This window comes from Trachurus japonicus, chromosome 7 (assembly GCF_045865225.1).
Source record: "Trachurus japonicus isolate A0001 chromosome 7, Traja_1.0".
Lineage (NCBI taxonomy): Eukaryota > Metazoa > Chordata > Actinopteri > Carangiformes > Carangidae > Trachurus > Trachurus japonicus.
In genome coordinates this window covers 21,841,694-21,868,591 of record NC_140913.1, presented here as the reverse complement: position 1 = coordinate 21,868,591, position 26,898 = coordinate 21,841,694, and the positions used below count along the sequence as shown (strand labels likewise).

General features: G+C 41.3%; 6 protein-coding genes across 11 annotated transcripts in view; 3 read left to right on the top strand and 3 right to left on the bottom strand.

Moving 5' to 3' along the window:
- Positions 1-340: 340 nt before the first annotated feature.
- Positions 341-3,982, bottom strand: pnpla1 (patatin-like phospholipase domain containing 1). Of its 3 annotated transcripts, none has more exons than XM_085783122.1 (9): positions 3,648-3,982; positions 3,334-3,566; positions 3,167-3,232; positions 2,874-3,086; positions 2,662-2,722; positions 2,310-2,459; positions 2,018-2,138; positions 1,662-1,784; positions 341-1,480 (listed from the first exon to the last, which is right to left on the bottom strand). In XM_085783122.1, exons 1-9 carry the CDS (start codon positions 3,853-3,855, stop codon positions 1,336-1,338), a joined length of 1,320 nt encoding a protein of 439 aa, XP_085639248.1. In that variant the 5' UTR covers positions 3,856-3,982; the 3' UTR covers positions 341-1,335. The 3 variants fall into 3 exon arrangements, with proteins under 3 accessions (XP_085639248.1, XP_085639247.1, XP_085639249.1); XM_085783121.1 differs by having other exon boundaries at positions 2,310-2,552; positions 3,648-3,979; XM_085783123.1 differs by having other exon boundaries at positions 341-1,364; positions 2,310-2,552; positions 3,648-3,976.
- A 765-nt stretch (positions 3,983-4,747) lies between these two features.
- Positions 4,748-9,688, bottom strand: etv7 (ETS variant transcription factor 7). Of its 4 annotated transcripts, none has more exons than XM_085782134.1 (9): positions 9,040-9,688; positions 8,678-8,804; positions 8,419-8,583; positions 8,164-8,340; positions 6,871-7,002; positions 6,624-6,767; positions 5,819-5,961; positions 5,612-5,712; positions 4,748-5,515 (listed from the first exon to the last, which is right to left on the bottom strand). In XM_085782134.1, exons 1-9 carry the CDS (start codon positions 9,070-9,072, stop codon positions 5,335-5,337), a joined length of 1,203 nt encoding a protein of 400 aa, XP_085638260.1. In that variant the 5' UTR covers positions 9,073-9,688; the 3' UTR covers positions 4,748-5,334. The 4 variants fall into 4 exon arrangements, with proteins under 4 accessions (XP_085638260.1, XP_085638259.1, XP_085638262.1 ...); XM_085782133.1 differs by having other exon boundaries at positions 8,678-8,807; positions 9,040-9,673; XM_085782136.1 differs by lacking the exon at positions 6,871-7,002 and having other exon boundaries at positions 9,040-9,661.
- Positions 9,671-13,308, top strand: LOC146984728 (uncharacterized). The gene is made up of 4 exons (XM_085782143.1): positions 9,671-9,906; positions 10,545-10,801; positions 12,524-12,704; positions 12,848-13,308. Coding segments are annotated over exons 1-4 (633 nt in total). The 5' UTR covers positions 9,671-9,905; the 3' UTR covers positions 13,042-13,308.
- Positions 13,309-13,528: 220 nt separating this feature from the next.
- ube2t (ubiquitin-conjugating enzyme E2T (putative)) lies at positions 13,529-16,641 on the top strand. Its single transcript, XM_085782142.1, has 7 exons — positions 13,529-13,669; positions 14,068-14,177; positions 14,559-14,628; positions 14,719-14,824; positions 14,971-15,069; positions 15,496-15,579; positions 15,881-16,641. The coding sequence occupies exons 2-7, from the start codon at positions 14,069-14,071 to the stop codon at positions 15,995-15,997; spliced, it is 585 nt and encodes a 194-aa protein (XP_085638268.1). The 5' UTR covers positions 13,529-13,669; position 14,068; the 3' UTR covers positions 15,998-16,641.
- lgr6 (leucine-rich repeat containing G protein-coupled receptor 6) overlaps positions 16,303-26,898 on the bottom strand; it is a 38,710-nt gene continuing 28,114 nt past the window's right edge. The window contains exons 5-18 of the mRNA XM_085782131.1: positions 26,510-26,725; positions 26,262-26,333; positions 24,134-24,202; positions 23,584-23,655; positions 23,359-23,430; positions 22,902-22,970; positions 22,434-22,505; positions 22,068-22,133; positions 21,892-21,963; positions 21,313-21,384; positions 20,722-20,847; positions 19,415-19,569; positions 18,715-18,795; positions 16,303-18,588 (exon numbers count right to left, since the gene is read on the bottom strand). Of these exons, the coding sequence (XP_085638257.1) occupies positions 17,333-18,588; positions 18,715-18,795; positions 19,415-19,569; positions 20,722-20,847; positions 21,313-21,384; positions 21,892-21,963; positions 22,068-22,133; positions 22,434-22,505; positions 22,902-22,970; positions 23,359-23,430; positions 23,584-23,655; positions 24,134-24,202; positions 26,262-26,333; positions 26,510-26,725 (2,470 nt within the window). The 3' untranslated portion in view covers positions 16,303-17,332. The remainder of the gene's footprint in view (positions 18,589-18,714; positions 18,796-19,414; positions 19,570-20,721; positions 20,848-21,312; positions 21,385-21,891; positions 21,964-22,067; positions 22,134-22,433; positions 22,506-22,901; positions 22,971-23,358; positions 23,431-23,583; positions 23,656-24,133; positions 24,203-26,261; positions 26,334-26,509; positions 26,726-26,898) is intronic.
- The window catches only part of LOC146984725 (uncharacterized), a 51,226-nt gene continuing 46,789 nt past the window's right edge, over positions 22,462-26,898 (top strand). The window contains exon 1 of the mRNA XM_085782140.1: positions 22,462-22,575. The gene's annotated coding sequence lies outside the window, so the exon portion shown is untranslated. The remainder of the gene's footprint in view (positions 22,576-26,898) is intronic.

The window sequence follows — 26,898 nt, the reverse complement described above, 5'->3', positions numbered from 1 at the left end:
CCAGCTGTGCCATGCTCCACACTGCTCAATGCTCGCACATGTGGGTTTATTATGAAACAATATATCAGTCCAAAACAGTAATTGTCAAAATTCCCATTCTGAAATCAGTATGTAAATAATGATGAACAGGAACCAGAGAAAACATGAAAATTAACTGGGGTGAGGAGGAAGGGTGATTTTATTTTATGAAGAAGCAAGGCAAACAATTGCAGTCCCAAATACAGTGATAAAAACAAACATGAACAAAGTGGTTCATGACTGAATGAATAGCAGCATGATGGAGTCTGAAGCAAGCATACAGGCTGTATCAATGGAAACAATAAAAATACATATAAAGTCCAGCATCATTGATTCATTTGAGGTCACAAAAAGAATTCAAAGAACACTTAGATTTAGGTTACAATATATTACAATGGAGCCAGTGATTTCTGCTCCTAAAACATCAAAAGCATCATTGTGCATAGTTACAAATTACATCAGCGTTGTTTGTTTGAATTCCCGATAATTCCTGCAACCTAACTGAAAATGAGGGGCTTACTTGTAAGGAGACAGGGAGTGAATGAGTACATTGTTCAAATAGCACATCACATGACTAATTATCACCTCTCATGTGAACACAAACTTGGGAATGTTGTAGAGAAGTGCCCCGCAGTTAAATTTGAAACTCCACTTCAACCTCAAGTGTTTTTCTGGGGATGTTCCACTAAAAAATGGTGGGATTCATGATTTTTTACGCACAAGTCAGCTGATAAACCGCTGACATCCACATTTTCATCAGCTGTCTGTTTTTGTTTCGTGGAGACATCATTTCTTGTAAGATGTAAAATGGTTTGTTAGTATTTCAGAGATTAGATATTGTTGGTAAATCTACCTTATTTACATCTAACAAAGTTCAAAGATTAAAGTTATATAGTAGCCATAACAAACTTTAATCAGCTGATATATCTACACACTATGGTATGTAATAACACTTCAACAGAAGGAAAGATTATGATTTCTTAGACGTCATTACCCAGTGGCTCATCAGGTCAAGCTTTCTGTTTTCAACTACTCTGACACAGATCAGGAACAGTAATGAATAGAATAACCAAATCCTACAAAAGATACATTTTATAGATACATAGATGATTTTAAAAGTATGAACAAATTTAATTATTATACGAGCTTTCATAAAATAAAGTGACAATTAAGTAAAACAAAAACTCAACGTTCAAAACTTTTCAAAGCTCTGTCTAAATACCATATTTACATTTCTGCTTGCAGGGCAATGAATAAAAGAACAGTTGCTCTCTTATAATGTCATTTTGGTTTAATCCTGTGATGAGCGATGCGCTGTCAGTGAGGACTCCTACTCTTGATATTTTCTGAATGGGCAGAAAAGGAAAAGTTATTCCAAGCTGTTTTGTGACCCTTTTCTTGTAGAACGCCAAATTGAGGCTGAATTTTCAGCCACTGCAAGAGCAAGATGATGGGCATAACCCTAAAACACAGAGATGGTTCAAGAACAGTCCAGCTGAGTTCAATCAGGTATTAGAGATACATATTATTAAACATTTGATTGTACTTAAAATCAGTAACAAAATAAGTCAGTAAGACGTCTTAAAGAGTTCAACCCACTTTTAAAGTAAAGTCATGTATTTAAGGCTGCTTTACTGTCTTACCTGTCCATCATGTTTCTCTTGAAGGTGCAGACAAATATGTTGGAAACGAAGAAGATAAAACATCTCATGCTACACCAGGTCCAAAAAAGCAACTCTGGAGCCTGTCTGAACAGCTGCTCCATTCTGGGGGAGACAGAGAAGATACAACACACAAATACACAAAGTTAAATTGCAATGCATTGACTAAAATTGAAGAATTTGATTAAGTTATCTATAATAAGCTTTAATTAGCTTAAACCATAACATAAGCATGATCCAAATAATACTATGGTCTAGAGATTTGTCATCTCATGTGGGCTGTGTTGTTCCTTAGCAGTTTTTACTGTTTGTGTTATATAGGTTACTGTGTTGGTCACCTCTGTCCACTCTGGAGTACAACGTAAAACCACAGCATGACCGGAAAGAGAAGGTATGATAGGACTCTTGGAGGGAGTCCAAACATGCTCAGATAGGCTTCCACAGAAGAATGCAGCAGAACTGAAACACAAATGTTTTTTTGTTTTTTGTTTTTTACAGCAGCAGTTAGTAGCTTCCTTCAGCTTCAATTATGAAATTAACAACATTTACAATGAAGGTAAAAGCTGTCCTGCAAAATGTAGGAATAGTTAAGGATGGATGAGTGTGTAAGAAAGAGAGAAGTGGCTGTACCATTCTTTATCATGTCAAAATGGAGAGGAGGTTCTTGATTTGCTTGATTTCCTGTCGAGTTGCTCGTCCTCATCGTCTGCATGTGTGTGTTTTCTGTAAAAGATGTCAGAGCAGCTTTCTTCTCTTTCCCGTTCATCTCCTCATCTTCCTCTATTGCAGTGTTCACGTGGATCCATGTTTTAGTTTGGTTACATTTCAGTTGCCCATGGGATAGTTTATGGATCATTACATATGGGGCAAGATCTGAACACAAGGGAAAGATGTGGGAGAGAAATTAGAGAAGTAGATACTAAAACTGAGAGTGACTTTCATAGAATTCTGCAAATTTCCTTGTTTTGTTTTTTTGACCCACCATTGCGCAAGAGGAATTGAATTGCGTCTTTGTAGCCACTGTAGTAGGCTTGTTCCAGCGTCTGGAACAGAATTAGTTGTTACAAAACAGTCCTTCAGAGTCTCTTTCACAGTATTTGAGTTAGTGCCCTTCATTCACAGTGACTCATCAACATGAATATAATACATTGAGAACAAAATTATGCATCCAGTAAGATACAAATAAGGCCTAACCTCCAAAGCCATGGGGTAAAGAGCGTTGAAGACCCTGAGGGTGTTGGCACCGGTGCCCTTCAGAGTGGCTCCACTCACTACCATCTCCCACCTGGAATCTTCGTCTGCCGGGCAGATGTCAGTGTCTCCAGAGAATGGAGACACTGTTAAGGTTTGATTGCTGGTTTCAGGCAGTACAGGCTGCATGCTGGTGAAACCTCCATCTATGTAATACTGCAAGATAAGACAATAGATGTTGTGATACAGGCCAAACAATGCACTCCAAGTGAGTGAGAAGGGCGTCAAATACTTACAACTCCTTTGTAGGACGGAGGCATCATGCCGCAGTACCCAGGCACAAAGCAGCTGCATAGCAGAGCCTAAAAACAACATAGAAGAGTTACAAGTATTCATTTTGGGTTCCCACACTGCTCTGGGTCCCATTGAATTAATAAGGTGTAAACCTGTAGTGCAAACTCACCTGTACAATGTCCTCTTTGGACTGAAATTCAGATATCACAGTGTGCTTGCCATCAGTTAGGCGAGTCATGGCCACTGCCAGACGACCATTAGCCAGTTGGTGTGCATCAGAAGGAAGATGTTTGCATAAAACATGCTCTAACCAGTGGAACACATTGATTGAGGGGTTGAATGGTCCAAGTGTAAAAGTCTTCATCTGTTTGGCAAAATTCAGCATTTCATCCCGGATGGTAACTGTGAAATAGAAAAACTTTGAGTCAGAAATACAATTTAGGAAACAGAAGAAGATTCAGAACAATTGAGAAAGTCTCTTACTTGGGTTCATTCCACAGACCACAGCGACTGCCACCAGAGATCCAGCAGATGCACCAACAACAGAGGGTGCTGTGCCCAGTATCCAAGGTGCATAATTCAAGAAGCACTGAGCAACCCCTAATTGGTAGGTGGCCAGGAATCCACATCCAGAGAAGGAGATAGATAGAGGAACTTCACCATAATGACAACTGGACACTCCCGGAGCCATTTTCCAAAAGCTTTTCGAATAGTTTTAAATATATTATTCGCGGACAGTATCAAGCATTTGTGTAGTGGCACAAATCTTACTTTAGTGAAGAGCCTGAGTAAAAGCAGGTTAAATAAGTTCTCCAGTGACAAATGGGTCTTTTTAAAAGCAGCCTTGATTAGACATACCATATTGGTCATGGCCATGTGATATAACGTTCAACTCTATCAATGACTTTTTGTCTGTGTCAAGGCTAAAAAGTTGGCACCGTTTGGTTCTGCTTAAATCAGTCTGGCCTCAACAAATGTACAGCACAAACTGACTTTCAAAAACCTTTTATTCAAGTCATTTTATTAGAAAAATCTAAATTTTCTCAGTTTTGAAAAGGACAGCTAAAGCATAATATTTATAAACTAATGAAAATGGAATAGTTGGATTATATGACAAATAAATAAAGGTTTTTAATGCTATAAATACATCAATCGCCACCATCAATATTTCCATTTCCTTTGGGCTTTGACAAGACACAAAACTTTCCATAACAGTCGGTGGTTTCATATGATTAAATAAATGAAAAAAACAGAATGATTGTGCAATGTCCTAATTTCCCCCTCTTGTATATTTATCTGCTGAGCCACAGGTTGTTATGCTACCACAGCGCCCCCTGCTGTTATATTTTCACCATTTTTCCTTGGCCTAAGCAGAGTGCTGTGAACATGTCCATGTTGTCCTGGCATACCAACTATGTTTTATGAATACAAACTTATGTCAGTTAAGGGACCATGTAGTTTTGAAATGTCTGTTTTTGTCCTTCTGATTACCTGTGTCCTATAACCCTGACTGTCACCTCTCTGCAGCAAGAAAGAAAACAAGGAAGATGGAAAGCGAGCAAGCAAGAAAGAAAGACACAAAGTTTCTATGACAACCAAAATATTTATTTTACAAAGCAGGAAAAACATTTTCAAAACCAAGGTTTTTGACTTCACAACAAGCTTTGTCAAAATGATAAAGCACAAACTATTGTAAAAACTGGCTCACACAAAGTGTTCACACGAATATTCTAGTGTGAACATGAGGCATCCCTCCTGCCTCCTCCTGCACAGAAACACAAAACAAACTGGAACAATTTCACATTTTTTTTCTCCATCACATAGCTGCAAGACTTAAAGTAAATACAGTAGTATGGAAATAAGTGCATGAACTGTACAGCAAGCCTGACAAATTTAGTACTGGTGATTATTATTATTATGCTGGCTGAACTGAATGTGATTTCTTTCAGTATTCCCTGTCCCTTAATATTAGTGTTAGATTCACAGCAAAAGCAAAAGCAATCTCACAGTGCAGACATTACTGACAATTCACCCAATGTACCCAAGAACATAATTGTTCTTTCTGAAGCTGACACCACAAGATAAATACACTATCTGCTTCATATTCTGTAATGGTTTGTGTTGTTTTATTGTGTTTGGTACATTATTGCTGTGTTTTTTTTGTTTTTTTTTATCTCACATGGGCATCGATTGGAGGAGTCTGTGGAGAAGCGTGATCAGGGGAAACCTCAAAATTGTCCTCACTGAGCTCAAGTGTGGGACTGCTGTCCCCATCTGGAGGTGGGGTGCGTTCTGGTGACTCAGCAGGGTAAGGCTGCTGTTTCCTGATGTCCTGTGGGAGTTTCAGAAACCTGACGAGAGCCAGAGAGGAGAAGATAATGATAACTTAGCATGCTGCTGTGATGGAAAAGACAGACAGTTAATTAGTTCAATAAAGAGACAAAAACCTGAAGAGTAGTTTTTGACCGCGCTCCTTTTTGATGATGTTGAGCTTGTAGTAATGCCGCAAAGCACGGGACATTTTCTCATACGTCATATTGTCTCGGTTCTGTGGAAAAGGGGCCAAACACCATCAGCGGCCTGCATGTCAACATTTATAAACATTTGAGTGGCAGATGGACCACACAGACCTACAGTGTGCACTGTGCACTCACCTTGTGGTTTCCCCAGAGACGTGCCAGTCCATTGGGGTCGACCACCCTGAAAACCAGGCTGTCCTTGTCTTCCCATCGTATGTACTCTTGGTAGCGGTCGTCACACAGCAGCTGATACACATAGTCCCACAGCAGTCTGCACTCTGGCAATGATTAAAAACACAACACGATTTAGGATTAAAGACACACTGACGAAATATTACCGGACTGTGATCAAGTTTTTTTTTTGTTTTTAGCACCTTATTTATTGATATGTTTCCATTAATAGTTACCACTGTCTACATGTGTGTTTTCAAGCAAGACTAGCCCCTTAATAAAAACCTCCTATTCAGGGCAAAACATCAAAATACGCCACACTATTGAAGAATTAACTATATTCATGGTAAAGCAGTATCACGGTTGCAACATTTCCTGACTAAGTTTAAAGTGGGTAGGTAAACCCACATTAAAAACCATAGTATTTCCTGTGTTACATGTGCCTACCAAGTTGCAATAGATCAAACATGGTATGAGGTATCTTGTTGATCTTTTCTAGGGTTATTTGAGTCATTTTCTCACAGGCATGTGTAAAACCCATGTACATTTTCACCATGCTTGATGTGTGTGCAAAGTTTGATCAGTTTTCAAGCATTTTTCACATTCATTTTTGGGGAAAAGGAGAAAATCCTGAACACAGCAGTTCCAGGCACCACTCAGTGCTTGGGCAACAATATAGCTGTTGACCTTTTCACAGATAACATACATTTATATTTGTATGTTTTTCACAGAGAACACTGTAGTGCAGCTTTCAATATACAGTATGTACCTGGAATACGGCCATTGGCTTTGTGCATTGGGCTTCTTGGTTTCTCTCGACTGGACAGGTTGAGAGGCTCCTGGATGGTGCCCTCTGTTTGAGAGGGACTGTGAACCTGGATGTGGGGCACTGTAGGGACAGCTACTGTTCCTTCTGACAGAGAGAGTGAGAAGCAACAAAGAGAGGAACAGAAACTCTAACATGACAGTAAACTGCCAGTCACTATATTTGTGGTACAGTAGTGTGATATACCCACTTATGTGTGTGACTGAAGCAGGTTTATTGTAAAAGATCAATGGACGATCTCTGAGAGGTGACATACGCTCTGGCTGGCTGCTCACAGCTGTTACAAGAGCTACCGACACTGCAGTGGTGAGCGTGGGGGAAACTGTGAGAGAGAAATAAGAGGAACTGTGAGTAAGAGCTAAACTGAAAGCAAAAGTGACTTCATATCAAAGGGTTTAGTAATAGTCTTATACAGAATTTGATATGAGAAGGTTGTTTTATAACTACTCTATAAGGAAATACAAAGAACAAAGTCATTGTTTTGGACTCTGGTTGCTGATTACCAGGTAGCAACGACACACCTACCACTACACCTTTAGATTCTGACAATTGGAAGCTTTTCTTATGGTAGAGGCCAATGGGAAACGCATGCATTTGTTGTCTTCTCCTGAAGACACATGTCCTCACCAATGAAAAGTAACAAAGTGCTGATACTCCAGTACTGTAATTGCTGCACTTTAAAGTTTTTCGCACCACGACCTGCATGTAGTCATTTCAAATGCCCACACAGCCAGAGATGGTAGTGATTAAGGTTTGGTTTTGGTTTGGCGTTCACGGAAGAGAAGTGGATGAATGTCTCCCCCCGTTTAGTAAAACAAACACAGTAAGCCTGAATTCCTGTATGTGCTTGCACTTGCACGTGTGGCCAATCAGGAAGTATTTCAACCCTAATTTAACCAGGATAAACAGGTTTGATTTGATATGCAACAAAAGCCAGCAATTAATTATGTGTGGACATATGAACATACTCTTACTAACACTCCTTCCCATACAGCATAGATAGTTTAACACTAATAAGGAAAAGTGAACACATTACCCCTGTTCTTAAATCTTTACACTGTAGTATAACAGATTTGAAAGTGTTACCGTCCGTTATAAATCGCTTCACAACCTTGGATCAACTATATATTCCTCTGATTGAAAAAAACACACCCTACATGACTCTCTAGGATGTCTGATCTCTAGGAAGTGGTCAACCATTACCGCCTCAAGTAGGCACAAGTGGGGTGAAACACCTTTTAGATATTTCTCTGCACACAGACAGATGCAACTGCCAGATGAATTCTACATCAATTGATTTCATTTTTCTTTGTTTTCTGCTTTCACTGTAACCTACTGTATATTAGAAGTGTGCTGTACAAATAAAGTTCCTTTGCACTGCAGTGAATCTGAGTCTGAAATTCTGCCCATACATCAACATACTTGGTACGCCAGTAAAGTAAGTTATCAAGATGACTGATCCTGCACATGTTCAGACACTGACCTTGGGTGTCATTGACTGAGGGAGGCTGGGAGTCTTGGACACAGTGAGTGGTGATCTTGCAGCTGACTGGGTTCTGGCTTTGTCCATTTGCCAGGGAGGGAGACGTGTTTTGAGGCTCACAGACAACACTCCTCCTTTGTTGTTTCACACACTGAAGGATCTCATACAGAACATCACCTACAGAAGAGTTTGCAAATGAAATCATAGGCACAACACCAATCGCACACGCTCTCTTTCTGCATTCAAAACACATACCTGAGCTGGGGCATCTGCGTCTGAAGTCTTCTTTGGTCAGCAGGCACAGGGCTCTGCCGTTCATCTCGAAGCGTCCCTTCTCTGGCCGGCGCAGTGAGTACTCCCTCTGAGCCCAGTGGAGCCAGTGGGCAACATCCTCTTTATCCCACAGAGATGGGTTTATACCTTATAAACATATCACATAATTCAAATACACAGTCGTGATTATGTTATGTGGAAAAAGCATATATTAGACAGAGAAGAATACTGTATGACTCACGCAGTCGTCCAGGTAGATGCCACAGGTCTTCCTGAATAGGACTGGCCAATGCAAGCTGGTTTGGAGGAGAGTGATGCACACTGGGAATAATGTTGACCGTCCGACTAGGCGATGTAGGGTTGTTTTCCTGCTGCAAAACATGCACACATGTCCTTATACGCACACAGATTCACCTATTATTCACCAATATGACAAAAGAGCAGAATTTCAAACGTTTTACAAGGGAAGTTTATGACCATGTGTGCTCACTTATAACCTAGAACGCGTCACCTCAAAAACACCGCCACAGTTATGCTCTCTGTTTGCTTTTTAATTAGCTACAACACACTGTTAAACTGGTTGCTTACACGACCTTAACTTACCTTGACCAAAGGTGGCGGGGAAATGTTCTCCATTGAGATAGTCTTTCTTCCGCTGAACAAAAAGAAAGAAAGAAAGAAAAGAAAACTGGACTGACAAAAAAAAACTCGTCAAAACAAACGACAGAAACTTCGGGTTAGACCTCCTTCACCTCCATCTGATATGAAGAGTGACAACAACTTTCGAGGAAATAAAACTCAACCATACCATAGGCTATATATTTTTTTTTACATTCGACCCTTCCGGGAAATGAAAACGAAAGAAACATAATCCTTGCTGGGGGTGTGCGCAAAATAGGCTGATTGGAGGAAGCGACGGCGGAGGACATTTCCAAATACACATGACTGCGCTTGATCAGAGTCCGATCCAGCTGCACGCGCAGTTAGAGGAGCGGTGCATAAATAACCTCTTCAGAAAAAACCTGTCCTTCCCTCGTGCTTTGTCACTCTCAAGTCTATTCAATGTCAGATTTAATAGTTGTAAACGGTGGGGACATGAATGCAAACTGCAAGAAAGGTGTCATAAAAATAATTAAAAAAAAATAATAATATTGGAGTGTGAAAAGTGAGTCGGACCGTAGCACTTGGCGCGTGCGCTGACAGATCCAGTCCTCGCGGCTCCTCCTCTGTCTCCTCCTCCTCCTGCTCCTCCTCCTCGAACAGGAAGCCAAAACAAACCTGCTGCTGCTGCTGCTGCTCGTCCTAAACACACACGACTGTCCCTTCGTTCGGTGAATCAGGTGTTGTCTAGAGAAGTAGCAGCAACGACGGACGTAACGTGCTGTCGCAACTTTACCTTGTTTACCAGCAAAAGGGTACACACAGGGCTTTCCCTCTCGCGCCCAGAGTCTGTTCACTGGATAAAAACAAGTACGTAGCTATTTCCAGCACTGTTACAGTAACATCATACAAGAACAATGTATGTTTGAAATGTGTCTAATAGAGAGAAGCCTCGGCTGTATTGATTGTTTTATGCTGGTTGTGCAGGCTGCCTGTAGGTCAACCCAGGGCAGGGCACAGAATAACATGACCTATATTTGTATTGGATGTTGGTTTATGATAAAATCTTGAAAAAGATTAGTAAATACATACAGTAATACCAGAACAGCACTGAATATAATAACAATATCCAACAACCTACACAATTTCTACAAATAGTAGGCCTATATCTGAAAGCTTTTGTTTTTGGCTCATACAGCAGATTACAAATGACCATTTATGTAAGAAATCAAGTTGTAGGCTTAAAAAAAAACTAGAGCTAAGAATGAGAAGCGTGGAAGCTAATATTTCAACCAACCAAGAGTAGGCCTACCACCACCAGTATCATAACACACCCATCCCTTGATCCCTACTTAAATAACATGTTGTAACAAGATTCAACACAAGATTTGTAAAACTTGAGCTAGTTGCAAAGTGACTCTGAAATAGATTACGGGTATATAGTCAACTGTGAAAAACAATAAGGAATAAAACAATGCTAACATGTTTTCTCTTTCATATTTCTCTAGTGACCTGGGCTAAAAAATTGGGAAAGCAGCTGGGCCACCCAACACGATCAATACCAGGGTGGCTGACCAGTAAGTTACTCATAAGACGCAACCGGGTCCTTGAGGAGAATGCCGTGCAGCTGTGTGGCATCCAGCCTGCGGACACAGTGCTAGAGCTGGGTCATGGCCCGGGTTTGGGTCTTCAGTCAGCAGCCAAACTGCTAACAGACCCCACAGGCCATCTTATAGGGGTCGATTACTCAGAGTACATGCATCAGGTGAGGAAAGTGTGTAAATTCAATGCCACTCGACAGCAACCGCACTTTCACAAATGACTCAGAAATGGCTCAGGTTTATGGATAATAGACAAAATTGGTAATGTATTGATTGATTTCAGTGCAGCATTTGATGTCATCGATCATAAGCTTCTACTAACAAAACTACGCACTTATGGGTTCAGTGCCATGGGCTGGGTAAAGAGTTATACATTCTACAATGCAATGTGTATATTTTAATGGTAACTTTTCCTCCCTTAGACATCTTGAGTGTGGAGTTCCACAGGGGAGTTGCCTTGGTCCTTTATTATTTTCTATTTTTACTAATGATTTGCCATTGGTTTTGTATAAGGCAACCATAACTATGTATGTGGATGATTCCACTGTGCATGCATGGACAGTTATAGTGAACTTAATAGTCTCCTTCAGAAGGAACTTGACTCTGTCTCTGAGTGGGCCGAAAGCAATAGACTTGCTCTTAATATAACAAAAACCAGCTCAGCTCTAACTCCATGCTTAGGAGGAATCTCTCATCTCTCCTTATACATGAAGGACACAGCTCTTGAGCAAGTCCATAAAGTCAAACTCTTAGGACTGACTATTGATGAGAAACTAACTTGGACTGTCACATATTGATCATATACTTCTCACAATGGGTAGAGCTGTTTCAGTAATTAAAAGATGTTCCTTGTACTTGAATAATCACACTATGAAACTTGTAACTCAGGCACTGATACTTACTCACCTTGTATGGTCTTGTGCTTCAAATAAAGACATACACAAGCTTCAACTCATGCAAAACAGAGCCGCACATCTGGTCTTAGGTTGCCCTCAGAGCCAATGTCAAAGGTATGCACACCAAGCTCCAGTGGCTGACTGTGAATAATAGGCTGTCTTGCAATCTTCTTTCTTTTTTTCACAATGTTTTTACCTTAAATAATATGTTTCTTTTCTAGAACCTGTCATATTCACGATGTTTATAACCATCACACAAGACGGGTTGCAAAGGGCTTATTTGTTGTACCGAAACACGCTCAATGCAAAAAACAGTCTTAGAGCCATATCTTGTTTGAACAAGCTACCTGTTCAAACAAACGATTCGGTAACTCTTTTTAAAAAATATCTTCAAAGAGAATGCCTTGACAGGCAGACGGCATAGATTATTTTAAGTCTGCTTTGATTCCCGGTCTGTCCAAGGTTACTTTAAAGTTCATGTCTTGTTATAACTGATTTTGTCATTGTTGATATTGTTTTTGTTGTTATTGGTATGTCATTGTTGTATTGATTTTGTTATTGTTTTGTTGTTAGATTTTTTTAATTATTATTTTTACAATTATTGTTGTATTATTATTTTGAAGTTTCATTTCATGTGTGTTTGATTATTTTATGTGGCTTTTTAATTAACCCCAGGAAGAGAAGCTGCTACCAGGGGATCTTAATAAAATCAAATCAAATGCAGTCTCATCAAATGTGTTACAATAAGAGATTACCCTAATGAAATGAAGCACAGCATAATGTTTTTTTTTATGTAACAAGCTTCATGAATCAGTCTAGATTAGCCAAATGTGAATTGCAAGCCTTTCTGTAAAGACACAGACAAAAAGAACGATATAACTGCTACAGTGGAGCAATTTTGTAGGCTATTTAAAAAGCAAACTTTATTAGAGATTAATAGATTTATTATCTATTGAAATAGTAGGCCTAAAATATTATGTTCTCTTATAGATGGCAAGTGAGCGAATGAAGGAACTTGTGGCAAGTGGGAAGGTGACACTGCATCACTGTGATGTAGCAGCGATGCCACTGGCAGACAGCACCGTGGATAAAGTTTTCCACTCAAACTGCTACTACTTCTGGCCTGACCTCAGGAAAGCTGCTTCAGAGATACACCGGGTAGTTAAACCAGGTAGGATATGATATTGTAGAAGTGAGAGATGTTCATCACCCAAATGAAAGCTTCCTTGCTCTGTTTTTTTTTTTGTTTTGCTCTTAATTTTGATCTTCTGTGCAATCACTGTCATTTTTCTCCCTGTTGAACGCTCTGCCCAGGGGGACTGATGGTGACCACACTGAAGGTGGACAGTGTGGCTGCTTTTGCAGCAAAGGGAGTGTTACCAGAGAACTGGCGCCCAGAGCCCTACATGGCAGCTCTGAGAGACTCTGGCTTCACTGATGTCAGGATGGAGGACAAAAAAAACAGTTACATAACTTTTCAGGCTATCTATGCCACTGCCTTCAAATGATGCATCTGCATGATCTACCCAACTTCTGTGATTGTGAGGCTTTTTGTGCACACTGGTGTTTACTCTTAGGGTGGAAAATCTTTTTACATCTATCCATGTAACTAATTTCTTTGATTCAGGGGCACATTGTTACACACAGAAATACACTATATATTTTTTGATATGAATGAAATATGATATTATGAGGAATATGTTCTTACATCAGTACTGATTACAATGTAACACATGTACTGTGCAAAGCCAATAATTAAACTAATGTTTAAGGCCGTGCCAGTGTTGCATGTCTGTTAGCCTACATGAAACCCATATCTATTGGAAAGTGTTCCCAGACTATTGAAACCAACTATATCTAACTAAATCTCCTAATTATTACTGAATTGAGTGTTTATGCACTTTTATGCACAGAGCTCAGTTCATTTTTATGCTGGGACAGGGCTTCAACAGGTCTGCTGTTTTACCGTGACTCGGCGGCAGGGGGCGGCAGGGGGCGAGAATGCATCAGTTATAAAACAGAAGAAGAGGAAGTTCAACGAGAGGGAAAACCAAAATTAGGAATCACAGCGTCGTTGAACATCTGGTTATACTACTCGCTGTAAAGTGGACAGTGAGCTCTAAGACGGATAATAAAGTAAGTGAGTGTGATTTAAGAGGAAGTAAATCATGTCTAACAAACTCGTCACTTGTCACTGAAGCCTCGACGTTATGTAGCATTATGATTGAAGGAGGCAGCTTGTGCGTTAGTTAACATTGAGCTACAGGCTGCTAACCTGTAAACGTTAGCAGCACCCAAGACGGAGATTAACTTGGTAAACATACTGGCAACAAATGTTTTGCGTCTGTGTCAACCGATTCAGACGCCTTGGGCTTCTTGCGTTACGTCGTAAACTAAATTACTGTTAAAACATGTCTAACGTGGGGTCGAAGAAGCTACTGTAGTAACTGACATGCTGTGGTTAGGCTATCTTTACTTTTAAATGAATCCAGACAGGTCATTGTCCATCCTCTAACGCTGCTGTGTAACGTTAGGATGCAGAGGGCGTCGCGTCTGAAGCGTGAGCTGCAGATGCTGAGCACCGAGCCGCCTCCAGGAATCACAGCCTGGCAGACGGAGGAGCGGGTGGACGACCTCCGAGCACGTACGTTACTCAGTGTCACCAGATGTGAAACTATTCAAGATGCTCTTCATGTCACGATATTGTTTGTGAGGTAAAAACACCCATTCATTTCAATGAAGTTAGGCCAAATAACATAAGTGTAATGTAGTGCACTCCCACTTTACCAGAGACAATTCAGACAATAAACATTTTTTTTTTTTTTTTACAATGGTAGCCATAAAATTAGGCCAGGAATAAGGTCTGAAATGTATAACAGCCAGATGGAACAATTTTCTATATCACCCAACAAATATTTGATTATTTATTATTATGCATTTGTTCTCTGGGTCATAACACACGCTTGCTAAATATCTGTCTACACTGTCCCAGAAATAAGTTTTCCCTCCTCCTCCTTCTTTGCAGAGATCGTGGGTGGAACAGAAACTCCTTATGAAGGTGGGCTCTTCTCCCTGGAGATCAAGATCCCAGAGAGGTAACATCATTGAGGATTTTTTTTTCTACCAGTCACAATTAACAGTTAGCTGGGTTATTGTTGATTTTAACTGCTGTTTTCCTTTCAAAGGTACCCATTTGAGCCTCCTAACATACGATTCCTGACCCCTATCTACCATCCAAACATTGACAATTCAGGACGTATCTGCCACGATGCCCTCAAACTCCCACCAAAGGTTGTCAAAGATTTTAAGAACAAAACAAGCTGTATATATTTTTCACATTGATTATGTGGTTTTGGCTGTCTGCTAGTAAAGAAATTTTGTTATACACCAGCTGGCATATTAGATTCAGTGTTTCCTGATCTTTATTTTTTTTTCAGGGTGCCTGGAGGCCATCTCTAAACATCTCCACAGTTCTCACCTCCATTCAGCTGCTCATGGCAGAGCCCAATCCCGATGACCCACTCATGGCTGATATAGTGAGTCACAAGTTATTATGTATTTAGATTTACACCGTTAGAGTATGTGTCATCTTTTAGAGTAACATGACTTTGATACACGATCTCTGTATGCTGAGGTGGTTTAATTTGAGTTTATAAATGGTGTGATATCAATATAGATGTGATGACAGTGCTTTATTAAATACATTTTTGCGACATTAGAATGGGCTGATGAATAAATAACATGATCTGCACTTGGGGAAACATTTTTAAAATTCTTTACACAATGGCTTTTATCAGAATCCACTGAAGCACATAAGTCCTTGTCGAGGAAAAAGAAAAGAAAAGAAAATCCAGTCTTGCTCTTGCAGTACTTCAGATGTAGAAGAAAGCATTTTAATCATACATTTATGCAACCTTACCTCACCATGCCTGTAAAGAAACACTAACATTTTCTAAATGCAGTCATCAGAGTTCAAGTACAACAAACAACTGTTTATGGAGAAGGCCAGGAAGTGGACACAGGAACACGCTGTTCAGAAAAACACGGTGAGTTTAATTTCATTGTGACGCGATCATTCAGTTTAGTTTTATGATTCTAAATGGATCGTATGATTATCAACACTTAATCCACAGCAATGTAGGCTATTGGCATTGTATTAGTTAAGTTTAATGTATCTTATTTTACCCACAAGGTGGTGCTGTTGCTCTTTGACATAATGTTGTCTACTGTTCAATTGCAGTCTGTTTAATACTACATTGTGACCTCCATATTAATAGAGTTATAGATTGGTCATAAATGGGCAATGCTGCCATTGTCTGAAATTGTTTGTTTATGTCTTTGTTCAAGGGAGTCATGGAGGGAAACAAAGAAAATACTCCAGATCAGAAAGCTTCGTCTCGCAAAAGAGAGTCTTTCAATACACAACAGGAGGCAGACGAGTCAGCAAAGAAAAGCCGTGTGTAGTTTCCATCTCATTTGTTAGAACCACCTCTATACTACTCAGAAGTTAATTAAGTTTTTCAGTTGGCAGGTTTACTTCCATTCCCCACGTATATATTTGTATTTTTAAGTCAAAAATATGTTCATTTTTAAGTTTGTTTGTAATTGTATGTTAATATTTGTTTGTGTTGTGATATTAAAGTTTATTTTGAACACTTCTTGAACATTGAACTTCATTAACATATCACACAGAAGACTCTGGCATCTTATTTAGTGTAGAAGTGCGTTTCAGAATAGTTGCAGAGCAGAGTGGTTCATTTATACAGCATATGAAGATAATAATTTTATTCAGACATATGCTTACCAGTTGTATACAAAGTATGTACATCCTAAATAGCATGACAAGTTTTTCTTTACAAACTAAGGATTTATTTCTTAACATATAAAATTATATATTTGCTGTTTATCATATAAAAAGGGAGACAAACATAAGGCTGTAGTGAGTCAATACCATGCTAGTTCAGAGGTAGTTACATTGTATGTACATATTGCTAGCCTACTCTAACGTCTGTAGAAAGATAGCTACATCCCATTCAGTCTGTATGACTGTTTGCCTCCTTATGGGCAGAGTTGCATATTTGAGATAAAATCATGTAAACCATATAGAACTGTATGTGCAATCCATTTCTTGTTGCAGATTGCTGCCACATAAAGTATACAATTTTAATAACCATTGTTACACAGTAATTGACATTTCTGTGAGTGACAAATGTTAGCTTACTCTGGTAAAATGTCTTGACGATGAATCCCTTTATTTTGAAACAGACCTTAGCAATAGGATAGAACTTTTTTTTAAAAATACAAATAAGATAACTCCATGTAAAATATAACCAAACAATCTGTAACCCCTAAGTTGCATGTCTCATGATCACATTTCAGTAAAAACATTTACATTTAAAGTTCTACTGGTTCTACCTAAATTACTCCTGGCTAAACCATTGATTTGTCTGATGCTCCATGATTTTCCATGTGGTTAAGAACTTTTCTTTGAGTAGTTTCTGTGCCATGACTGATGCAATCCACTGAGTAGTGTCTGAAATAGTCCCTTACTTTAACAGTCACGCTGTACTGTGGTGTCTCCTTTAAATAGTCTTTATTGTGAAGGGAACTGTTAGTTTCACTCTCCATTTTCAAAGGCACTTAGTTGTGTTCTCATAGACTTCCCTACAGTGCTCGGCGATCTCCATGTGGACTCATTCTGAGGATTAATAACCCAGAGTATGTCTTGCTGCTGCCGTTCGATTATGGTCCTTGAATGTCCATAGTGTCCCAGTTATTCAGACAGCTAGCTTGGAAGGTTCATGGATGAGAGGTGAGAGAGGGAGTCACGGTTGAGTGATAGACAGCACAAGTGTTATGAATAACATCTTGATCCGAACTCCTCAGACATTCATTATCATTCAGGCTTCCACGTTCTGTTGCTCTGTCTCTATCTCTGGCAGCGGGAGTGGGTATCTGGCAGGGGATGAGAGGAACAGAGGAAGTAGAGGAACAGTGGGAAAATCGGATTGGATCCAGGCGGGATTGGGGAGAGGGCCCCCCACTGTACAGAGCATCTGCATCAGTGAGCGACGCTTGTGTTGATGAATCGAAACAGGAGCTCTTCTCTGTCTCCACCGAAACCAGCGAGTCCAGGGTGCGGTCCCGGCGTAGCTGTGGACATGCTTTGGGGCGAGGCCAGAAGAAAAACTGTGAGTGGTCACGCGTGAAGAGGAGGAAGAGGAGGGGGTTGAGGCAGGCGGGCAAGGGCTGGAGAAGTAGGAGGACTGATTTCAGCACCTCTTCTCCTAGAGAGAGGAGACCCAAGAGGGAGCAGAGGGAAAGGAAAGCTACTGGAACATAGAGGAGGCCATTGGTGAATATCAGCCAAGCAACATGTTTGATCATGGCACAATCCCACAATCCCTCGCACTCTCCTCGAAGTAACTCCCAGTAAAGGCGGATGTATGAGCCTGTGACAATAAGCAAGCACAGGGTGTTCATCATAATAAGTGCCAAGGGGAAGCCCAGGGAGGATGGCAGACGAGACGATGTGGGCGGTAGGGGTGAGGGAAGGCAGAAAGGCGATGATCCGTATTCCCCAACTCCCATGAGTGGGAGAGAGGCCAGTGTGAGGGAGAGAGTGAGACAGAAAAGTGCACATGTGCGCACACTTCCAAGAGATGGCGACTTCCCGTACGCCCGGGCACATGTCACGCTCACGCCACACTGCACAGCTGCGAGAGTCAGTAGCAGTACACTCGCCTCTGATGCAAACACCCAGACCCATCCTGTTGCCTGACAGCCGGGGCCGCCCTCCCAGCGGGCACCGTGGTGGCCAAACTCCCCCAGGGTAAGAGCATCCACAAGGGTCAGTGTGCATGTACACACACCCGTCAGCAGATTAGAAGCACCCATGCAGGCCACAGTGAAGCGGAGCGGTGACAGGTAGCCCGGTGAGCCAAAGAGAGACAGGAGCAGGAGGGAGTTCCCCAGGAGAGAGACCAACGAGATGGACCACAAGCCCACACGAACCAGCCAGCTTCCCAACAGAGAGTCGCAGGGGCGGAAAGGACCTGCGAACAGACAAATGGTCAGGTGTAGGTACACAGATTGTGAATAGTTCCTGAAAGTTCACCTGACAAAACAATACGCAAGCCAGTTGATAACAACTTCAACACAGAAGGCGTAAAATAAGTTACCTGGCGTGGGTGTGCACTGGACACTGGTCTGTAGTTTGGATTCCTCTATTTCCAGTTGGAATTCCTCCAGGTCAGGGTCATCTGGAATGAAACATTGTTCGTTTCAAAAATCAGTCTGTCAGAGAGTTTATTTTAGCCTGAGTGAGTCAGCATATTCTGCATGTGTGTACACAGAATGCTACATTGTGTGTGGCACTGGCTGTGGGGGGTTGGTGCAATAAGAGAGGTGATATAACATTCATTTGCACTGACAGGAAAAAATATTTTGGGAAGATAATTGGCACTTGCATGAAATTTGATTATCATGCCTGTTTTTCTAACAATTAAAGGTGAATAAATTTTAATCAGTGGCATGCTATGACTTAATCATGATTTGTTATTGTTACCCTTTGGTTCCCCCAGCAACTGTTTATTTTCAGCTTTAATGGTGTAAGTTTAATGGTTTTAATTTCAACTTAATTTTGGTTTATTGGTGTTTACATTTTATGCCTGCCACAGGAATGCATAGAGGGGTCAGCACTCGTGTGTCAGCTGCCAGGTAGCAGTGGTTTCAGAAAGGCTCTGACATGTTTCAAGCCAGCATGTGTCAATAATTCGGCAGTGAGCAAAGACATATGGGACTCAAATTTCCATTGGACGCATGCCATGTGTTTTATTCTGTATATATATGCTTGCATAGATTCTGCGTGTGCTTGCTTACAGTGTGTGTCAGCGTGGATGGGGTACATTGCCACAGTCCTCTTGTGTAGGTCTTCATCAGTGTTGCTTTGCTCTGTGTCCCACTGACTGGCAGGCTTGTAGCTATCACAGGAACCATATACACAGCACTGGTAGGCATAAGGCATTTCTATCACCCTGTAACAAACAGGTGGAAGCAATATTGGCAATAGACCAGGAAAAACAATGTCATAACAGATGATGTAAAACAGATGACATAAAACAGATGCACAAAGAAAGTGTTTTTTATGTACAACCTTGGACTCTTTTAAAGAAATGTCGACTTTGGAACTGTTTCTGTAACGTTTAAAAGATAAGATCTGCAGTTTTTGAAGTCTGCAAACCTATCTCAAGTCTTAAAACAACAGCCAGGTGCCAATAGAAACACTGAAACAGTTTTACTTCTTGTAATCATCATTCCTTGTCCTCATTCTGGCCCTTTTAATGCAAACGCCGGGTAAGTGATGGCAGACAAAACCCACAAGGACCATTTTGTGTGAAACTAGGGAATGTTGTACCTGCAAGTCTGAACATTTAAAGCTACCCTCTTGATTTGATTACATATGATTGCTGAAACCTCGTATTATCTCCAGATAAGCTGTACAGAATTAACACTAACTTGATCCACCCCTCATCACTTACACTGGAAGCACATTAGGGAATGGATATCTTACAAATTACACAGGGGGTTTGCACAATTAAGGAAAATTGTCCGTCATCCGTAGGAAAAATCTAAGAGAAATGTTTAGTTGATCGACATCTGGATCAACTACCCTTGGAAATGGAAGCATACGTACATGTACGTGTAGAGTTTTTTAATGGCATTCTGCCAGGATTACTGTTTTGGACAATGTTCTACAGTAATGCTGACATTGCCACTTGATCACCTGCCATCTCCTATGTCTTTGAAAATCACTCTCCGGTTTTATTTCACTGCGCCTTTCCAGGCCTTCAGGGATCTTTCTAACAAGAATTAACTTGCTGCCGACGAATGCTTCCTCATTGTTAAAGTTCAGTTCAGGAATGGCTTGCAGGGATGCACTGTAATTAGTCTATTGTCAACCTTGGCTGCTTCTGATAAATTGAAGATATTAATAGAAACTTATGAGAGGAAAGATAATTAAAGGGATGGGAAAGGATGCATTGTATCTCACAGCCACAGGACACACACCTGGGTAAGTCATCATCATAAATCAGTTTCTGGTGAATGAGAAACCAAAATGCAGAGGGCATACTGGGAAATGCAATAAGGAAGAGCAATAGGGGCAAGATGGTGTGTGTTTGTGTTACCTCATACGGGGAAAGTGATCAGGACTGAAGGCCTCATATAGATCCGTGTTGCCCCTCAGCTTGAGGTGGGTGAGGCTCCCCAAACCTGTAACAGGGACTGAGCTGAGACGGTTCTCAGTCAGGTCTCTGAGAAAAACAGAGGAGGGTGGTCAGATCAGGTCGAGCCATTGAATACAAATGTATTTTAATTTCAAATATAGCCTTGGGTCATCATTGGTAACAAAAGGCCTTGGATTCCTTGCAAATGACACTTCCTGTCAAAAGTTTGCTTAGCTAGGCATATACTTCAACCAGTCTCATACAGTAAAGCAGTTTGTATTGGCATGAGATGAAAAGAGTCTTATTACCACACAAATAAGTTTTTTTTTTTTCAAACACTAAATGCATATCTGCTTTCTTTGTGAACTCAGCCAAAGACAACAGGATTTTTGTGGTATACGCTGTTAAGTATGCAGTGTTTGTGTAAGGTCAAGGCTCTGACATCCATCGTAACTTTAATCAAAGATACACACAAGAGTGACATAGCTGAAGGACCAGATGAAAGCAAGCAAGCATGGATTTAGTGGCTGCTCCTTATCTGTTCTTACTTACAGTTTGATCAAAGAGTGAAGTGTGGCAAAGGCATCGGGGTGAATCCACTCGATCATATTCCAGCTCAGATCACTGACAAAAACAAAAAGAAAGCGAAGTGAACCTGACTGTTTGAGTGTTGTATGTTGATCACCACTAGATGACAGTAACGAGTCATGAGTGTATCTCATTTTATCTTGATCAGCGCCTCCCAATCCCTTTAACTTCTGACCCTTTGGAATAATACAGTGTCTACTTCAGACCCTTCATCACAAAACAGTGACTTTCTCTCTACGCACATACACAAATAAAAGAAGAAAGACAACATAAAGCAGCTTCACTGCTCCATGGCAGTCCTTGAACACTCCTAGAGGGATGAAAAACCATTCTTTCAAAAGATAGTTCCCTCATCAGGTGTTGTAATGGTGGTGGAAAGTGGTGTCATTTTCAGTGAAACCTTGTACCCAGTGGATGGAACCATTGTCAGGTCGCTCAAAGTTTATTTTATTAATTTGTCACCTGTCTGTATCCTGGGTGACAATGTGTTTTAAAGAGAATATTTCATTTTTTTTTTTTAAATGACAACAAGACCTGACTTACAGTGCTCTTAGAGAGGTGAGGTGCTGGAAGGTGCTTGACTCTATCCTCCTGATTTGGTTATGCTGTAGTCCTCTGTTGATAAAATACATACATTCATAAGTGAAATACAATATGTGGAGGGAAATGCAATGCATTGATTTTGGTGCACATATGTAGCCGGGGGTTCGTCTACTCACATCTCCTGCAGTGCGGAGCAGTGGTCAAAACTAGGCAGATCCTGTATCTGGTTGTAAGACAGCTCCCTTCAACAATACACAAAGCACACACACAAATCACACATAAACACAGTGACCAGCTGTGGATTTATAGCGTGGGAAATTATGGGGGTGACAGGATTATTTGGGTGAACAGTCGGCTCTGTGAGCAAGGCGATATAGTAGAACAATGATTTTTGTGCGGGGGGTGGTGATTGGATTTCATAGCGAAGTGACTGTACGAATGATTGCTTGGGGGCACAACTCTCCGCAGTTGGGTTTTGTGTATCAGTTTTGTACCTCATACTCTCTCCCCCCTCCCCGGTTTGTGTGTGTGTGTGTACTCACAGCACTCTGAGGCGAGGCAGCTGCTCACATAGATCCAGAGGGAGAGCTGAGAGACCAGCCCGGGTCAACGTCCTATAGAAAAAAAAAGTGAATCCTCTGATCATTGTTGAAGTGCAAGCAAGCGAAAGGATCCCCCAGTTCTGTGAGTCTAACTTGGTCAGACAGGGAGCTGTAAAGGTTCGCCAAACCTGTCACTTGCTGGCATAACTAACCTACCCCTCCCTATCCCTTTTTCTGAGTCTCTTGTTCTTTTCCTAAAACACACATATTCTCTCTTGGCTTTCACTGTGTGGGTCTCCCTCCTTCTTCTTATCTCTCTTTACTCTTTTCCTCACATGTATGTCGGCTTGTATTAGTATTGTATCACTGCATTTCGACCTCAATGTCTTCTTGCAAGTCCATAAAGTAATACTCTGCGTAAGTTTTGCTGATGGTGTGTGTAGGGGCATAAGGGAGACAGACACTCACAAAATTTCCAGGCTGGTGGTTCCTTTCAGATCAGGAAACTCTCGAATCTGGGTCGCTCCGTTCAGGGAACTGCAGTCAGAACGCAAAGAAAAATCTGTCAGAGAACCCTCTCTTTTTCCTTCTCTCTTTCTCTCCGTCGCTCTCTCACTCAGACACCCATGCATGTGCACGCAGACCTTGTCTAACAGCTCATTTCAGCCATCAAACTTTTCCTCCAACATCAACACAGGCTGTTTTGGCTGTCTCTCTAGACATCATAAGTCACACCATTCAACATGTTCTTACAACACACTCTCTCTCTTACCACATCAGCACGCAGCACAGCAATACGCTAACACAACATCATTCAGTAGGCCATTACACATGTCCACTCAACTCTCACTGCAAGGGACAGAGGATGATTTAAACAGTGTTTGGGCTAGCTCACTGGAATGGTTTCTGCTGACCGCATACTTACAGTGTGTGCAACTTAGGTAAGAACTGGAAAGCGGATTTTCCCACAAACTGGATGGGGTTCTCATAGAAATGACTGCAAGAAAAAGGGAGATTTTTGTCATGGACATTATCAGATTAACATGTTTTTGAAATTAGTTGTATGGCACATAATGTTGACATGAAATAGCAATGATGTGTTCACTTAATATGTGCACGTTGTAGCATTAAGAACAAGCATTAAGCTCACATGGTTTGAAGCTGAGGGTTTCCCACAAAGGCCCTCTCAGGGATAGCTTTGATATTGTTGTTATGGAAGCCCCTGCAAATATAAAAACGCACTGTTAGTCTATCAGTATGTTTCTGATTGCATCTGTGTGTGCGTGCATGCAGTGTGTGTGTGTGTGTGAGGAGCCACAGAGTGTGTTTGTGAGTGAGAGGCAAGTCATATGTCCTCATGTTGCACCTGCCATTGCACAGCTGAAAAACATTTTTGGATACATGAGATGTAAACACACACACATACGCTGTATCTGTGACACATATGCACGCTGCGGAACATCTGCTGAAGCTGAGGGAAAACACGGTTTGTGTGTGCGTGCGTGTGCGTCTGTGTGTGTGTGCAGGCGAGCGGGAGCGTGGGTGTGTAGCCAGCACCTGCTTAGGGCGAGAGAGATTGTATCCGAGTGCCACATTAAAATCACTTAACGGGATTACTCCGGATAACGCAACCATGATAGTCATGTCAGGCAGGTGTGTTTTCGTGTAGGCCATGTGTGTGCGTGCGTGCGTGTACTCACAGTTCCTGAAGCTTACTCAGAGTCCTGATGGCCACCGGAAACTCCTGCAGATCATTGTAGTTTAAATCCCTGAGAAAAGATGGAGAAACAGAGAAGATAAACAATCATGATTAAATATATTTATATACGATGGAGGTTTCATATCCCCGCAAAGGAAATCATAATTCATCCATATGCAATATTCTCTGTCTGATTGCATATGTATGCGTAGCCATTTCCTCTCCACTCCAAGAGGCAGACAGCTGTAGAGTGTGAAGTCTGGATGTGACCTTTAACCTTTGCTGCTCTGACCTGATTATTTAGGTCTGTGTCTGATTAGTTTCCTAGGAAACACTGTATCAAAACAACTCTCGCTATGGTTGACACGGCTCGGACGCAGGTGGCAGGAAAAGGGATCTTACTGTATTTCTTGTCTGTATAAAAGCAAGTAACGTTGATATGCATGGGGGAAGTGTCTAGTGTGAATTTGTGCATGCAGCTATATTAAGACACATACGTATGTACTGTATTTGAAGATTCTCAGCCATTCGGGTCAAAGGATATTTAAAAGCAATAACTCATACTTGAAGGCATTTGTTTTTCTTCCTTTAAAGTACCAAAAGTGCTTTTGATGAAGCACTGATAGGTATGTGTGTTTTTCAGTGGCTGTTTGTGAGATATTCGTCAGTCTCTGGATCTGCCGTGTCTTGTTTGCGTATGCTGTTGTGTTTTCCAGCAGTCGCCTGGACAGTTCTTCATAGTAATGATTTTATAATGCACACCAGGGGCGGGGGAGGGTGCTGGTGATGCAGATGGTCTCTCGTATTTCTCATAAGCGAGGCCGCTGTGAGAGATTAACCCCTCATACCAGCGCAATCCCCACGTCAGTGACACCTGTCATCTTATCCCGCTGAATCATCTGTCCCTCCCCACCTCTGACGACCCAAACACTTTAACACAAACTATTCTGGTCTGGAGCGCTCCATCCCTCTTTTTCCTCATTCTCTGGTTTTCCTTCATCCCCTTAACCACGGCTTCCCCGACTTACACCCTCGTTCCCTCACATTTCCCAGCATGGATAATAGCTTTTAAGTTGACTGTTAAGTTGGCCATATGCTTACGAGTCCACAGGCAGAAGTACTTGCTTATCTGCAAACACATGCATGTGCCCACACACATGCTCATAAAAGGTACGCATAGTTATTTTTACACTTCAACAGGTTGTTAAGCAGCATGCCAGAATCGTTTTTTTTTTCATCAGACCACCATGAATTTTGCAGGAGACACCGTTGCACTGTCTCACTTTCTCTCACTTTCTTTCGTCACCCCTTTCATAAGACTCTGTCAGTTTCCTGTGGTTTCCACAATGGTGTGTGGTTAGGATCGAGCCATCAGAGCTACGGCACGTACTCTCAAACAGCTCTCTTTTAGCCATGCTGAGCCATATTTGACCTCGGCGCTGCTTAGCAATTACTTTTACAAAACACAGAGGAATCCGTTGATGTTAATTCAAGGTAATCAAAGACGAACTTTTCATTCTCCCATTCCTACCACTGATTTGTTGGTTGTGGTTTTGAAAAACGTTCAAGCACCTGCTGAAATTACCAGGACATTAATCATTATGACTTTACGATTTAGCATTACACTTCATTATTTTTAACACTCGCTACATATGAAATATAAAAACATATTAATTTCAAATGTTCCAGGCATTGCCAAACACTTTTATACACAAAAGAGAAGCAGAGCTGTAGTTAGACACAGGATTTGAACAAATTAATGGCTCTTGGTTTTATTACCTTTTTGAGGTTATAGATCAGTGAGTTCTTCATATGTCTTCTTAGGGTTATTCTAAGGTTTTGTGATTGTTGTAAACACTACCACACTGGATGAATGTTGATACTTGCTGATACTTTGTCATCACAAAGCCTGTGCTAATGTTTGGGGAAACAGAGGAGGTACTCATTTCGGCCTATGAAATCATTTCAGGGTGCATGCATGTGTGTGTTTGTGTGTGTGTGTAGGATTGCAAGATTGCGAAAGTGTCTAACATGTAATTTATAACAGTAACCATTGTCCAAAAAGTATGTGCGTGTGATTATATGTAAGTGTGTGTGTGTGCGTGTGTGTGTGTGAGAGAGATACTCACAGTGTCTCCAGACTGTGTAAACCTTCAAAACATCTCGCGCCCATGCTCTGGATCTGGTTGTTATGGAGATGCCTGGAGAAAGGCCACAAATATTTTTCAACAAATCAGAAATTACTCCCTGAAAAAACGTTTCCACGCTACAATCATCTCCGCCCTGTTCTAAGTCAGCGGAACAAATAATTTCTCTGGTAAGTTGAGAAACCCAGGCTCAGGAGAGTTTTATGTAAACAAATCAAGATGTCACTTACAGTACGACAAGGGCGGAGAGGTTGGTGAAAGCGTAATCTGGGATGTGTGTGATCTGGTTGAGGGCCAGCGTCATGGCCTGCAGGGAAGGCAGGGAGTCCAGGGCCGACACCGGGATCTCTGTCAGGGAGTTGTCGTCCAACCACAGGTGTCTGAGAGAGCGAACCCCTCTGAAGGTCCCAGCCGGAACCTCAGACAAGAGGTTAGCATCAAGACGCCTGCAGGGTGAGAGGAACTGAGCTTAGAGAGATAATTACCCAGTCTAAGCACAGTATGTTTGCTTATGTGCATGTGTATCAGTGCTTTTGCGTGCATTAGTGCGTTGGGGCATTGAAGCACTTTGGCTTACAGGAAGGTTATTATGAGAATTACTCGTCCTTTATTCTCCTTC